The 14,766-nt window shown below is 36.8% G+C and overlaps 2 protein-coding genes and 1 pseudogene across 7 annotated transcripts in view; all 3 read right to left on the bottom strand.

Annotated features, from left to right (window-relative positions):
- Cow (Proteoglycan Cow) overlaps positions 1-14,766 on the bottom strand; it is a 362,273-nt gene that overhangs the window by 141,817 nt on the left and 205,690 nt on the right. The gene's annotated exons all lie outside the window — the stretch shown is intronic.
- On the bottom strand, positions 3,967-11,791 carry LOC143187658 (uncharacterized; annotated as a pseudogene). The gene is made up of 3 exons (XR_013003252.1): positions 11,763-11,791; positions 4,875-5,018; positions 3,967-4,783 (listed from the first exon to the last, which is right to left on the bottom strand). The product of XR_013003252.1 is annotated as an uncharacterized LOC143187658 (transcript).
- LOC143187641 (uncharacterized) lies at positions 11,654-13,015 on the bottom strand. Of its 4 annotated transcripts, none has more exons than XR_013003246.1 (3): positions 12,837-13,015; positions 12,699-12,751; positions 11,654-12,599 (listed from the first exon to the last, which is right to left on the bottom strand). XR_013003246.1 is itself a non-coding variant. In XM_076391888.1 (3 exons), the coding sequence occupies exons 1-3, from the start codon at positions 12,847-12,849 to the stop codon at positions 12,308-12,310; spliced, it is 315 nt and encodes a 104-aa protein (XP_076248003.1). In that variant the 5' UTR covers positions 12,850-13,015; the 3' UTR covers positions 11,654-12,307. The 4 variants fall into 4 exon arrangements, 2 of the variants coding, with proteins under 2 accessions (XP_076248003.1, XP_076248002.1); XR_013003245.1 differs by having other exon boundaries at positions 11,654-12,533; XM_076391888.1 differs by having other exon boundaries at positions 11,654-12,533; positions 12,676-12,751.

Raw genomic sequence — 14,766 nt, 5'->3', positions numbered from 1 at the left:
CAAATCTATATTAATCCAAATGATGTGAGCAAAATCACAAATTCTTTTATAATTACATATGATGGAACTCAATATCGCATATTCACCTCTACTGATAAAGTTTCCTGCTTTCTATGTAAAAAGGAAGGTCATGTTGCAAGATAGTGTATCAACTACAACGAGTCATCGTTAACGACTAATACAAACCAAATAAATCCAAGCAATAACGCGATTAATATTGAACCACTTCATACCAATCCATTGGAAACTAACACTCATGATAATGTTCCTGAGCCAAATAAAATGATAACAGAAATAATACATTTTACTACAGGAAAAAGACCACGTTCTGCAACTACAGAAAATAATACTGATCAAGACAATGACAACGTAACCTTCCTGACTTCAGACACACACGGCGAAAAGATAAAACCTACAGAGGCTGCTCAAAAGAAAAAACCCAAACATAATCATTTACCTATCAAAATTATCGAAAAAAATTGAAGACATGCTTGAACCAGCAAAACTCGCGTTAAATAACCCAGGCAACAAATTCGTACTCAACTACGACCAATTTAAGAGCTTCCTTGAAAACTCTTTCGAAATGGAAAACCCAATCGACAATGCTAAAACATATACTTCTGACGTTAGTGCTCTACTATGGTAGAATTAATTTCAACAGGCGGCTCAGGGTCACTCAGCCCCTCACGCGCTTTTCTGGTGAGTTCCCCCACCGCGACAGTTCCCCGTGCGCGCGGGCGCAGTTGCCGCGCGTGTGGAATATCCGTGAGCCCACTCCTCTGTCCCACCAGAAAGGCGCGCGAGGGGCTGAGTGACCCTGAGTCGCCTGTTGAAATTAATTCTACTATAGTTATGATTCACCAAGTGTATCCGTTACTGCAAGAGAGAAGCATAAAAAATAGACTTCATCGATTATCCAAGAAACTAAACAAAGAAACAGCAAATTCATCAAACAACGTAGCCACACTGTCCTGCCGAGACTCTTCACCATGCTGGAACACAGAATCGGATAGCGATAACAAGTAGCCTTTTAACGATATAACAAACTTGCTCTGCATAAAGAAGACAACCGAAAAAGAAAAAGAAGAAAAAAGGAAAAGTGAAGTATAGAAAATTTATTCTAGAACTGAACACCTCGATAATTCAATGGAACGTTAATGGTTTTATACAAAGGCTTGAATATTTACTGTTGGGGACTGCACGGGCCTGGGGCTGCGTCTGTGAGTGCGCGCTTCACGCGCGCTACGGGAAGTCGAATGGAAGATGGTGGACAAGCTGAACACGTTATGTACGAGTTGATTATTATTAAATATAGAGTATTGCGTGTGTGTGAAATCCCACGTCTTGCTTGCACTCATTTCCCTCCCCGGACATCCCAACATTTACAGTTGTTAATTAATTTAAAAGATCCAGATATAATTTGTATTCAGGAAACAAATTTCAAAAATAACAATGTCAAAAATATCAAAAATTATACAGTTCATTATAAAAACAGAGCCACTGCATCTAGAGCTAGTGGAGGGGTTGCTATATATACTAAAAATAATCTCACTTTTGATATTATTCCAAAACAGACGAGTCTGGAGGCTGTTGCCAACCAAATATCTACTCCTACCAAACTCACACTATGTAACTTGTATTTGTCTAACAATTATAATTTATAATTTGACTGAACTCTTCGACTTGGTAAGTCAATTACCAAAACCAATGTTACGCGTTGGCAATGTAAACGCCCACAGCACACTATGGGGCTCTTATAAAAATGATTCAAGAGGTGAACTAATAGAAAGACATATATTTTTCGGACCTTATCTTATTAAACTCTGACTCACCTACCCATTTTAATACAGTAAACGGCAAATTAAGCGCAATCGACTTATACGTAAGCTCAGACAATATAGCTCATTTATGAGAGTGGGAAACCCTTCCTGAATTATATGAGAGTGATCATTTTCCAATAGTCTTTACTAAACGCAATCACTATGACTCATCACGACACTCAAACACTCCCTTATCTCAAATGGATATTGAAAAAAGCAAATTGGCCTACATACCAAAACAGAAATTACCTAAAATATGCACAAATTAAAAGACCCTTCTAGTGAACAATACGACAAAGTAAATGAACTGGTAGAAAAATTTACAACTATGATTATAGATGCAGCTAATCAATTCCCAAAACCAAAAACAACTCCAAGAAAACAAAGAGACCAAATGTTCCATGGTGGAATAGTAACTGTGCTGAAACAGTTAAAAACTACAAACATACCATCTATATTTACCGTAAATACTCTACACGTGAAAACACAATTAACTATAAAAAACTAAGAGCTAAATCTTGAAGAACGATAAGAGAAAACAAAAAAGAATTCCGGAAAAATTATGTAAGTTCTATTTCAACACAAACACCAATTAAACAAATTTGAGGCAAAATAAATAAAATTAGAGGAACTCCACATTATTCTAATATTAATAGTTTCATTAACCAAAAAAAGAATATCATTTGTAATTCGGTAGATATTTCAAATACATTACCTTATACATTTGCAAGGAATTCTAGTGATTCAATCCTTGAACCAGAAAATGTACAAAATAAATCTAACTTTAACAATTTTACGGAAGCACAAATTTTCTTAGACTGTGATGAACCTTTTAACAAAGAAATTACAATATCAAAACTTAAAATCGCACTGTATAAGTATAAAAATACAAGTCCTGGACCAAATAATATCCCGAATAGCTTTTTAATCCATCTACCCGAAATAGCACTAAATTACCTTACAAAATTATATAATTATATTTAGAACACCAAACCATTTCCCAACGAATGGAGAAAAGTTATCGTAATATCGATACCCAAACCAGGAAAGAATACACAATCCCCAAACAGCTACAGACCTATCTCTTTAACTTGTACACTTTGTAAACTATTTGAAAAAATCATCAACAGCAGATCAAGATGGAAACTGGGAAAAACAATTTAATAGGAGACGAACAATCGGGATTTAGACCCTTCAGATGGACTCTAGACCAAATGTCTGCTATATCACGTGGTGGGGTCAGATTTTCTTCTAGACCCTTAGTTTTTTAAATAAATTGAAAAATATTTGCCAAAATTGGTGCATTTCGGGTGTCCTTTTGCCTTTGATCTTTGTTTAAACATATTTAAATGCTTATAACCCAGTAATAATGTATATCATTTTATTTGGAATGTTCATTGAATAATCTGACACAAAAATCAACTCAATAACTATTACCGTTTCAACACAATAATTATTCAAAGTTTAAAAATTGCGTTTATTTTCAAAATCGATTTCTTCGAAAACTGAGGGTGATGGCGAGTAACGGATTGCAGATTCGTATTCAGCGCATAAAAATCTATAAAAAACGAGTATTGAATGTTAGAAGTCCAGATGACTGTTGTACAGTGTTATTGCCGATGTTGGACGAAAATGACCGACAAACCTGCGAGATTCTCGAGTGTTTCATGTATCTCAGTGTGATTGGCTGTGTCGCCGGTATCATGTCGCAGATATTCAGGTAATTTTTAACTACCCGGGTGTCTTACGGGTAATTGAGTATTCGGGTATCTCGGATACTCGGGTGAAAACAAGAGTCTTAAATAACACAAGGTAGCCCCGCTGGCAAGCAAAGATGACAGACACCAGACAAAGATAGGAAATAAGCATGGACCTGTGAGGATCTACGGCTAAGTATTCGTAGTTGGTCAAAGCTCAATGAAAAAGATCGCGCGTTGTGTGAGAGAAGTAGCATTTACAAACTAAACATGTGACAACGTAGTAAGTTAGAGACCCTAGCCACCAGGACTCAACTCTAGAAAATGGGACTGTAGTATCAAATACACAGAGAATGGATTAGACAACAATGTGCGAATAAATTATGTATCTTTGAAACACTGAACTTTGTTTTCTTTAATATTAACAACATGCGTATAATAAAACCATATTTTCAGTAGTATGAAGTTTATTAAATCATATATTTTATTTTCATTTCTTACATAATCTAAATTGTTCCTTTTCGTTACTACAATGTTGATTTGACTCCCTGTTTTTTAATTTGACGAATTGTCGCATCCTTAAAAGTATACAATAATACATACAATGAGATATAATATATTCTTTATGGTCTTTATAAGGAAAAAATTATTTTTCTCCATTCATAAGGTGGTTTGGAACTACGAAGCTAGATATATCATTAGAAGTAATACGACCCTGAAAATACCATCCTGTTTTTAGAAAAATTCTGTATAAATAAATATTAGGATGTTGAAACCTCCCTCTGAATTTAACATTAACACAGCTTGCTTGCTTCCTTGTATCCAACAATTACATCCTCGTAGCGAGATGTAAATGCATTTCTACGTACATCACGTTTTATTGTCCTTATCATGCATTTGCAGACGTATCCACCTATGTAATAAATAATGCACGATTTGACTTCGTCCATTGAGTAGTCTTCGTCTACAGTATTATCACTCTCGCATTTGGAATGCTCAATTACATGGTTTAATTTGTTTTACAATTCTTTGATATCTTTCTGTTTGGAAGACTTATTTTTTTCATGAAAAATCGCTTTAAACTCTTCCAAAGTGACTTGTCATGGTTTGTTATCTGTAAATGGATTTTTCATTGTGAATAATGGATTCCCGAATCTAGATAGTTTGAGTATTGTATGTACTGATAGGAAGTGATACAATTGGGTAAAGTTTGAAAATGTTGGATGGTCGTCTTCACAACCAGCTTGGCGTATCACACCGAAGAATCTCTAAAATCATAAAAATTATTACAAATAAATATAAAACATAAACGATACATGCCAAACGCAGCACATAAATATGAATTAATAATTGATACTCTTGATTCGATCTATTTGTCAGTACATATTTAAAATTACAATGATTCAATAGTTCTCCATACAAGCTTATGGTTGAGTGAAGTGTTACTCTCAATTCTCCAGCTGTTAACGATGATAAGAATTTATCATTCCATGTTTTTTCTCTTTTTTATGTATCCAATCAAGTTACTGCTGCTCTTATGACCTGAGAAATGAAAAATCATGAGATTAGAAGACATTATAGTAAATGAGCATTACGTGCTCTTGTTGTAAAACAGACTACGTAATATACCGTGCATTACAGAATACTCCGAAAATAATCCGAATAATAGTTGAAAGATATTTTACTTACTTCCAAATCTGTGCTACCAAGCAGAATATCTTCCAATGGATATGACCTATTCAGTGCGTCGAATAAACAATTAATTTATCTTACGAAGAATCGTGTTGCTTCACATTCCTCGAAAACTTTTATACTAAGTTTCTCAGGTTGTTCTGTTTGCAACTAATATCGTAACCCATCGGCCACCGAATTACTGAAAAGCTAAACAATAAAGATAAAAAGGATTTATTAAAAGAATATCGTAAATAATAAGTAAATCATAAAGTTTTACATGCATAAGAAAAAAAAGTGAAACGTACTTTAAATAGATATTAAAAAGTGGCAGGCAATAAGTTTTAAACAAATGGTAAAGACAGTAATGTAAAAAAAATGTTAACTAAAGAGTAAAAAGTGATATGCTTGTAATAATAAAAAAGCAATATACTTGAGCAGTTAGGAAAACACGCATTTTCATGGTATTTGTGGGATGAATGTCATTGCATATTAATTTAGGGATATTCTTAAATTAGTTAAAGAATCCTTATTCTATAAAATATCATAGTACGACCAACAAATCAAGTCGCAATTTGTCTGAGCATAATGGTGGTTAAAAATAGCATGTAATTCGTACACGTTAAATTATTGTATAAAATATTAAATACAATGTTGATATAATTCGGTCAATTCTATACGTCAAAAAGAAATTATTTACCTTGAGATATTCTTTTATTTTCAATTTGTTTTGGACGCACTTTATTACGTGAGACACGTCGGGAAATACATAAGTTGTACGCCTCCCGACATAAGGACTCTCGAAGCAAAATTTACAATCATCCAATTTACCACTTATACCAAACTGTTTCCAGAAGCTCCTATTTGTAGATGCACCGTCACACACTATCCCACGCACTCTACCTCCGCTCTTTTCAACTACTAAATAATATGGCTTGTAATAGCAAAGCAACCAAAATATTGCAGGCTGTACAACTTTTAGCACCAAACATTATGAAGAGAACATAAAAATTAATGTCATTTCGTTTGTTCGTTAATATTCGTGCTGTTTGTGCAATGTTCTGCAAAGTTTTGCAAGCTATTGAAGGAGATAGTTTTCATTTCAACTTCATTGCTTCTTCGAACCAATATTTCATCGACCGACATAGTACCACCCACCATAGTACCATTTCTGGATATGACTAACTTTTCTTTTTCAAGTACTCAAAAAATCTATCATCAAACCCACATCCATTATTAGATGCATGCAGATATTTTAATTTATTCCATTTTATAGGTAAGTGTAGCTCGCCGTTATTACGTAACATATTGTATGTTGCTGAACTCTTTATACGTACACAAAAGTAAGCATAAAGGTAGCCATTAATGGCTATAACGCCGACTTTTCACAGCAGATGTTTCACTGACAACCAAGGATTCTTTAAGCAATACAATCTATAAAACAATATCCAAACCAGTTTTATTAATAAATGTTATCTATCAATGTTTAAAAATAGACAAAAAAAAAGAAACAAGAAGAATTAATATAACCACAATACATTAAATTTTACTTGATTTTGTGGATGCTTTGAGAACAATTTACCTATTTTTTATCTATTGTGAACTCCTTTATTTGAAGCAGGCATCGTTGTACCGTGTGAAATTCTTCAGTTAAATTACTTATTTCTTTTATTTTCTATTCAACTGTTGCTGTAGCAATCGTTTCTTATTTTGAAAACATTCTTATTTTGCTTTTTGCCCTTGATGAAATAGGTACTATGATTCTTCTTGCTCGGTCTTTTTCCTATTTTGTTCATTACGCGGCGGTGTTATATGAAGAGACAAACAAGTTTTACATATAGTTTCTTTTTTCATTGTAATAGAAAAGTTATGATGTCTTCATGTAATTTTGATTCTTGATGCAAAGTCTGGTCGAATATTTTACAATATTCTGCAGATGAGCTTCGTACACCAATTTGTATCACGTCAACTTCGATAAGCAAAGTTTCTAAATCTTCTGCAAATTGTACCTTCTTTTTTATACACTGCAATTCAATGTTCTTCCTTAGAAAGAGGAAGTATTTCCTGTTTGCTATTTACAATCACCAGACAATTTCAGTATTAAATAGCATCTTCTTTATTAAAGCCTGTGTACCTTCTTTCATCGGCTGATCCTTAAATACATGTATATAGTGCACGAATTACAAATTTAATAAGTAACACTGTTTAAAAAGCGGTTATATAACGAGTATTTGGCTCGTCCGTGAGACTCGTGGTCTATTGGCATATGTGATCGACCGAAGGTTACCTTCGGTAAGAGATTCCGTTGTCCTAATAACAAACATGGTAAATTGTCGTATGACTCGTTTTAAACCATTATAATTGAAGTTCCAACAAGGTGAGCATTTTCGATCAACAGCTTGAATCCCAGGCCCGGTGTCGAGTGGGGATGTCGGAGTCTGAAGGAGAGAGAGAGAGCCGTATCACATTAGATACGCACAACAAATGTTTGGCGACCGCCGCGTAGCGGTCAATTAGCGTATTCCGCGCTTTTCGCGGAGACACACGCGAGTCTCGCAGTAGTCTTGCGCCAGTCCTTTAGACCGGTAGACAAGAAACATCAGCTACACCAATTCCACGATTTCAAGTAGTTTGGTCGCCAGACGCTTGAAGCCTTACACTCGCTTTACAGCTGAACGTTTGTCCCCTGCGACTAGTAAGTTGCTCTGTTCGATTAATACGTATTATACGTACGATTGAGCATCTAATTCGCCAACAGGTGACAATTTGGCGAGGTTTGCGCTCTTGGAATCGGGGGTTATCCTGATTCTCTGAGTTTGTTCTTCGTCAAAGAGCAACGAGGCCGCTCCCTGGTTGATCACTGAGTAACGGCATACAACAGAGAGAGCTAATGTACGTGCTTATCACCTCTGCGTTACTCGCGCTCTAGCACTCCGCTTAGTAGCAGCCCCCGTGTGACGAATAGATGCACACGGAGAGGTGAACAACGGGCCGTAGAGCCTCTGGCCGTCATCAGCCACTAGGACTAGCATCTGCTAGCTATAGTGTGTCCCATCGTTCAAAAAACGAAGAGACGAGGCCCCCTCCTCTCTATCCACTCGCCTATCGATGATTCCTTCATTGTGAGGGAAAGTCGATTATACAGTCCACTGCATTACCTTGTGTTACTGCAAGGCATTGCTCTCCCCTCTACATAGGCTCATTGTCGAAGCCTGGAGTCGGGAGGACAATGTACAGCGTGATAGCCATACTCTCGCTTACTGATGCAGTTCCACCGCTTCTTCCTTTTTTTTCAGACGCCAGCGTCGCTGACCGTCCCGTCGTCCAGGACAGCGAAAACCCCATACTCCCCTGGAAGGACCGATCGCCCACGGAGGACCAGGAGCACCCGGCCATCCAAAAAAAAGAGAAGTTTAAATAAAAGTCGCTTAGCCCTCGTCAGGGACGACACAATTTAACTAAGCAGCGTGCGATTTCTTTGCGATACCCTATCTCTCATACCTTAACCCCGTTAGTTCCCTTATTATAAGTGAATCTAACAAACACATATGTTTAGTAATATCATTATTATGCTGAAATATCTGCTTTGTGTACAGGGTGTCCGAGCATTGGTGGTACAAGTGGGAAGGGCGTGATCCTACATGAAGAAATAAAACGAAAATACAGAATAACATTTTTTATATTACACTTTATTTTCGAAAAATTGACTTTGAATTTTAACCTAGTATAAGCGTACAGAAAAATAGTACACCCGGGATATAGTATCGCTGCTCGAGATCGGTTGCGAGCGTTTATCCCGGGTAGAGTACTAACTTCGCACCTTATTTGCGGATCAACTCAGAATAAAATGAGGTGCTGTTAAAGAAATTGGCGAGTTCAATAGACGAGCCTGTTGCAAAATCTGGATGCTAAGAGGAGGTTGGATAATCTACAGACGAACCTGGTGTTATCAAGCAGAGTTCTGCAACGAACAGATATATCGCGGGTCAACTTGCACCTCACACAATTACTTTTTGCTTCACCCGGTCCGCCCGTAGCCACATCGGGTTTAACAGATCAGCGTTGATTTCTACCCGCTCATCAGGCTCGAAATCGTTATAATTATAGAAGTAAAGGGTAGTTTATAGAGCAGTCTTAATTTATAGTTGTATATTTATCTTTGTGTTTTCTTTATATTTAGATTATATTAAATATATTTAGTTTTATACATATTTACATATATAATTTATATGTAGCTTATATCAGTTATATTTAGTTTTATATTTCTTTTATAATTAGTTTATGTTAGGATCGCTAAAGGGGATCTAATGTCGATCCAGATTAGGTGAGAAGGTGGGTTAACTAAAATAAATCGTACCCATTTAATTCCTTTTGCCTCTCCTGAAAAGGACAGACGTTAATTAACTTCAAAGTTTGTTCAGGGGAGCTGACGGGGACTAGGGCGATAATCCTTGGCCTCCTGGTCGGATTGTCCTCGGCCTTCTGGTCGGCTAGTCCGACGGCTATCTCATTGTCTCTGACGCCTAGAACAAAATCGGCCGAACCGTGTCATCTAAGTACGAATAGCTCGCACTCGATACGCCTGACCTGTCTCCAGGCAACGAGTCGACGTGCCTTTTGAGACGGGGACACGATACCTCGCTGTATAGCGCAAGGTAGTTCAGCGGACTGTATTATCGACAGTTCCTCGCAGTGAAGAATCTGTCGGCTGGCAAGCGTATAGAGAGGAGGTGGCCCCTTCCCTGCACTCTATGCCCTGTTAGGCGGGTTACCTCGTGCAACTAGTTAAGCTCAGTGAAAACTATTCCTCGTAAGCCGGAATCACCAGGTTTACTTTAACTAGGCTAGTCCCGATGGCTGATAACGGCGACCTATCTCGCTTATGCCTTACAACACAGCGTTCATCCCACACGTATGCATCTATTCGTCACATGGCGTATGTTTTGTAGACGTAGGAGTAGAGCTGTACCGCGGAGGAGTAAAATCTGCCTTGCGATAAGTGTACTTTGCGAGTGCGCTGTTAACCAGTAGTCATCCAGAGAGTGATCTCTGATACTCCCAAGCCGAATAGCAACCGCCAGGAATCAAAGTAACTTATTGATTCCGCTTGGTTTTTCTGATTTACCACGAAAAACCGCGTCTTTTCATAAACAGAACGAAACATCCAGATCACTAGAGACAGAGGAGGCAGCGTCTGTAATCTGCTATGAAACGTCGAGCGTCTTCGTAGCCATACAGCACTCGTTGAGGTTTGGCCGATAGCGGATATTCTCAAACTAACTGCCGAAGGTCGACAGGTGTCTCGTAAGCGCGAAACACTAATTAGTCGCTATGCGGCGTTCGCTGTCTTCTAATATCTGTCTCTGTTCTATTATATATGCCCCCCCCCCCCCCCCCCCCCCGCCTACCTGACTGCTGATCTATCTTACTACAATGAAAGTTATATAAACTATAAAAAAATGTTGTACCTATGTATTATAACTACTTCATGTTATAAAGGGCATTATTTTGAATAACTTTTTTATTTGAAAAAATTTGCGGACGATTTTAGTTTCCGCGCGATATTTGCAAAAAACTATTGTTACTACTGCAGTAACTTCTGCCGGTACATGCATCTGCCATGCCACCGCTTATCTATTGTTTCTACGAACACGTCGCAGCAGCCGGCAGGCAACCTATATCACGGGTGAACTAAAAAATTAAACTTGGCCAATTCCAATGTTGAATTTCAACGAAATGTTTATTTTATGTTTTCATTAATGTTTTCGTATTTGTCAACATTCTCCTAACAGGAACAGAAAAACGGATCAGGGTTTCTCTGAGTTAGGCTCTTTTGCGGGGTGGTGGTGCAGTGAGAAGGGCGCAACCCTTCATTCACTCACGCTTCGAAGTTTTGAACTTCCACAAAGACAATGTGTTTGATGAGTGCACGTATAAACAGAATGCAATCTGGTAAAAGCAATAGTTTTTTGCAAATGTCTCGAAAATTAAAGACCTAACCCAGATCTAACCCAGACTAACTAATTGTAAAAAACAAGAGATAAACGGTGGTTACAGCTACGGATGGGCGATTCTATCCGATTCATTTAGATTCGATTGATTCTTATTCTAAAGGATTAATTGTTTTATCGATTATTTTAGAAAGCAATTTTTAATGACTCGATTATTTTCTAATCAAGAATCGAGAAAAAATTGACATAATTTCCGGCAACAATGTTAGCGCCATCTTTTTTAGTGTGCATACGTACGGCGCAAGTTTTTCTCATTTAAAGAGAGACCGTTGTGAAGTGTGAGGAGTAAAAAACAAATGCAAAGCGCCGCTTGATTGAATACATTGTGAGTGATCGTGGTATCATAAGAGCACGTGAGAATTGTTAGAAAACGTTTGTGAAATTCCACAGTATAAACAGACTATAAGTTTCTTTTTTAATAAGTTTTTCCTTATAATATACTTTGTTAAATAAGTACTCTCAGAAATTTAACTTTTATTTATCAAGAAACTAATATTTTGAAGTCCAACGTTAATCTAATCGTGAATGATTTATGTAGGCATACACAGTTGAATTCACTTAACCTAAAGACTTCTAAAGTTTTCTTCCGCATTTTGTTATATGTATATATTTTCGTGTAGATACAAGTATGGATTATGAAAACATGAAATTCATGGAAGAAAATAAGCATAAGTTAACAATTAGTAAAGAGTAATTCCTTTGTGAGTGATTTTCATAACTTTCCTGTAACGTATCTTGATATAATTTTTTATCATAATTATCAATTTAATATTTGATACTTATATCTTCAAGCAAGAAACACTTACAGTATAAAAATAATTGTTTTAGAAAATTCTAGAACAAAAAGATACGGAAGATGTCAGTCACAATATGCAACTATCGAAGAAATAGATATCCCTAATGATGGTATCTATTCAGCATTTATCTTAAATTATTATTATATATAAATATTGGGAATGCAGCGTCATCATATAGAGATCGCGTGCGTGAATGCGCTCTAGGTTAGAATCAGTTGATGGCGGCCACGCAACATGATCTACGCGGCCTCGTACCAATCGTCCAGTATTTGTGTCTCTCACTTAGTTATTAAAGTACCGTATAAATAACCTCAAGAGTTCCATTTAATAATAAAACCCCAACACTGGTGCTGTGGACTGTTTTTCGGGTAATATGAACCGAAGATTCTGCGTAATACTCGGGACGAACGATTTCCACAACGACAATAGCAGAAGCTGCGTCTTACATCAAGACCTTCACGGCAGCAATCAACAGTCTCCTGCAGCTTCGATTTCACAAAGTAGACGTCCAAGACATTGGTGAACTCAGTAAACGCACTGTTTAAAAACGGAGAACTGTTTTTAAACATCGTATAAACTCGCCGTTTACTAAATTATTTCTATCTGTCGCAAAAAAAAAACGTGGATACAACGTTGCGCGAGAAATTACAAGAAGACATGGAAGCTCAGTTCAACTCACACCATGGTGCAAGGAAAAGATACCTGTTGCTTGGAGATCGTATCGTAGTTTTGCTCCAAAGAGATAAAAGGGCTTCCTGAAAAATCACACGGAGGATCTCAACAACGAGATACGCTATACTCCTCGGCAATGATAAGACCATAAAACGGCATATTAATCACCTTTGGCGGTCATTCTACGAACCAGAAAATCTTGGCTCAGCCAATGCCAACACAGACGATAGCCGAAACGCAGGAAACAACCACATATATGTCATCAGGAAAATGGAGTTCTGACATGCGAGACTCGGAAAACCTAGAAGACCACCATACCTTACGTAGAAGACCCACTTACACTAGAGGACCACCCACGAGACTGGTTCTGAACCCTAACGCTAAGGCTTATACCAATTGGTGACTTCCCTGATGAGACGGTTGTTGGGGATGCTGCGTCATCATATAGAGAGCTTGAAAGTTAGAATCAGTTGATTACGGCCACGTAACCCGATGTGCGCGGCCTCCTGCCAATCATGCAGTATTTGTGTCTCTCAATTAGCTATTAAAGTACCGTATAAATAACCTCAAGAGTTCCAGTTAACAATAAAACTCCTATAATAAGAAATTAACATTCTTCAAAGTTATAATGCATAGTCTTTGAGGTTAAACTACATTGATAATTTTTAATCAATTTATTGTCTCTTGACCCCGATGAACAAATTTCGCAACCCAGTTGCAGTTCAACTTCACAAAAATCAAAGTAGATTCTCATATTGTACAAATAAAACTTATGTAATCTTGAAAAAATGAATTGTCATTTATTGTTTTCAGATGCAAAATTCAGTCTCGTGTAATATGGAATCATGTTGAAATAATACAAAATAAATATTTACTGAGATGCATGTATTGTAAAAAGGAATAGAAAGCATGCGGCAATACAACAAATACGTTGAAACGCTTGAGAACTCAACACACACTATTTTTTCAAATGTTTTCAAAATGTACTACCAGCAACAACACAAAAGGCAATGAAGGAGGAGTAAAACGACCAACACACAAGGTAAGAGTGCCAATCTTACGTTCCAAAAAGCAGTGTACTGTAAGTAAAGTTCTAAAAAACAGGGTTACGTATATGGTCATAAAAAAGGTTTATGTTTTTATTTATATTTACAGGGTACAATAGATACTTATGGAATACTAGTAGAATAAAAACAAAAAATTTCTTTAATTATTGCTATAAACATATACATATACAGGGTGAGTCATATAACGTTTGCACCTCAAATACCTTTGTTGTTTTTAAAGATACGTCAAACGTCTTAAGGACGAAGTTGAATGATTCAATGAAGCTCACACAATGCCAAACAACTTGCTGCTTTTTATCATTTCTTTTTTAGAGGTTTCAAGGTCACCTCCATTTTTTTAAACGGAACCGCCTCTATTTAAAAACCTATACTGATAGTCTCTTTCATTAGGAATTCAGTGACTATTATTATTCAAGGTTATTCAAGGTTACGGACAGAGAAAATGTACAAGATTTAAAATATAAAAACGAAATACTTATATTTCACAAATGTTCGAAACAATGACCGTTTACGTCGATACATTGCCGTAAACGGGCTCTGAAGGAATGTTGAACAGTGGCAAGTATATCCCAGGTGGCATTTGGCCAACGTGAAACTGTTCCACCTCGTCCAATCCATCGGTTTGGAAATCTAGAATCTAAGGTTTCTTTTATTACTCGTGCATAATGAGCAGATCAGCCGTCATGTTGGTACCATGTATCATGACGGTTTTGTAAAGAGACATTTTCCAACAAAATTAGCAGATCTCGCAAAAATTGAGAATATTTTTGTGCTGTCATCGTTCCGGAAATGAAGTACCCGATTACTTTGTCGTTCAAAATATCACACCGCACATTTACGCTGCGTAGTCTTTGGTGGTCAATTTCTGGAAGCCTGTGCCGATTATCAAGAGACCAATAATGGGCGTTCCGTAGATTAATTGAGCTACTGAATATTTGAAAATATTCAATAATATTGAATGTGACCTCAATATGTTTAGAAGTCTCACTCGTGATAAACGTATTTTGCTTTCATATTTTATATCTTATATG

Source organism: Calliopsis andreniformis, unplaced genomic scaffold, assembly GCF_051401765.1.
Source record: "Calliopsis andreniformis isolate RMS-2024a unplaced genomic scaffold, iyCalAndr_principal scaffold0133, whole genome shotgun sequence".
NCBI lineage: Eukaryota > Metazoa > Arthropoda > Insecta > Hymenoptera > Andrenidae > Calliopsis > Calliopsis andreniformis.
The sequence above is the reverse complement of the archived record's forward strand: the minus strand, read 5'-3'. Positions and strand labels throughout refer to the sequence as shown.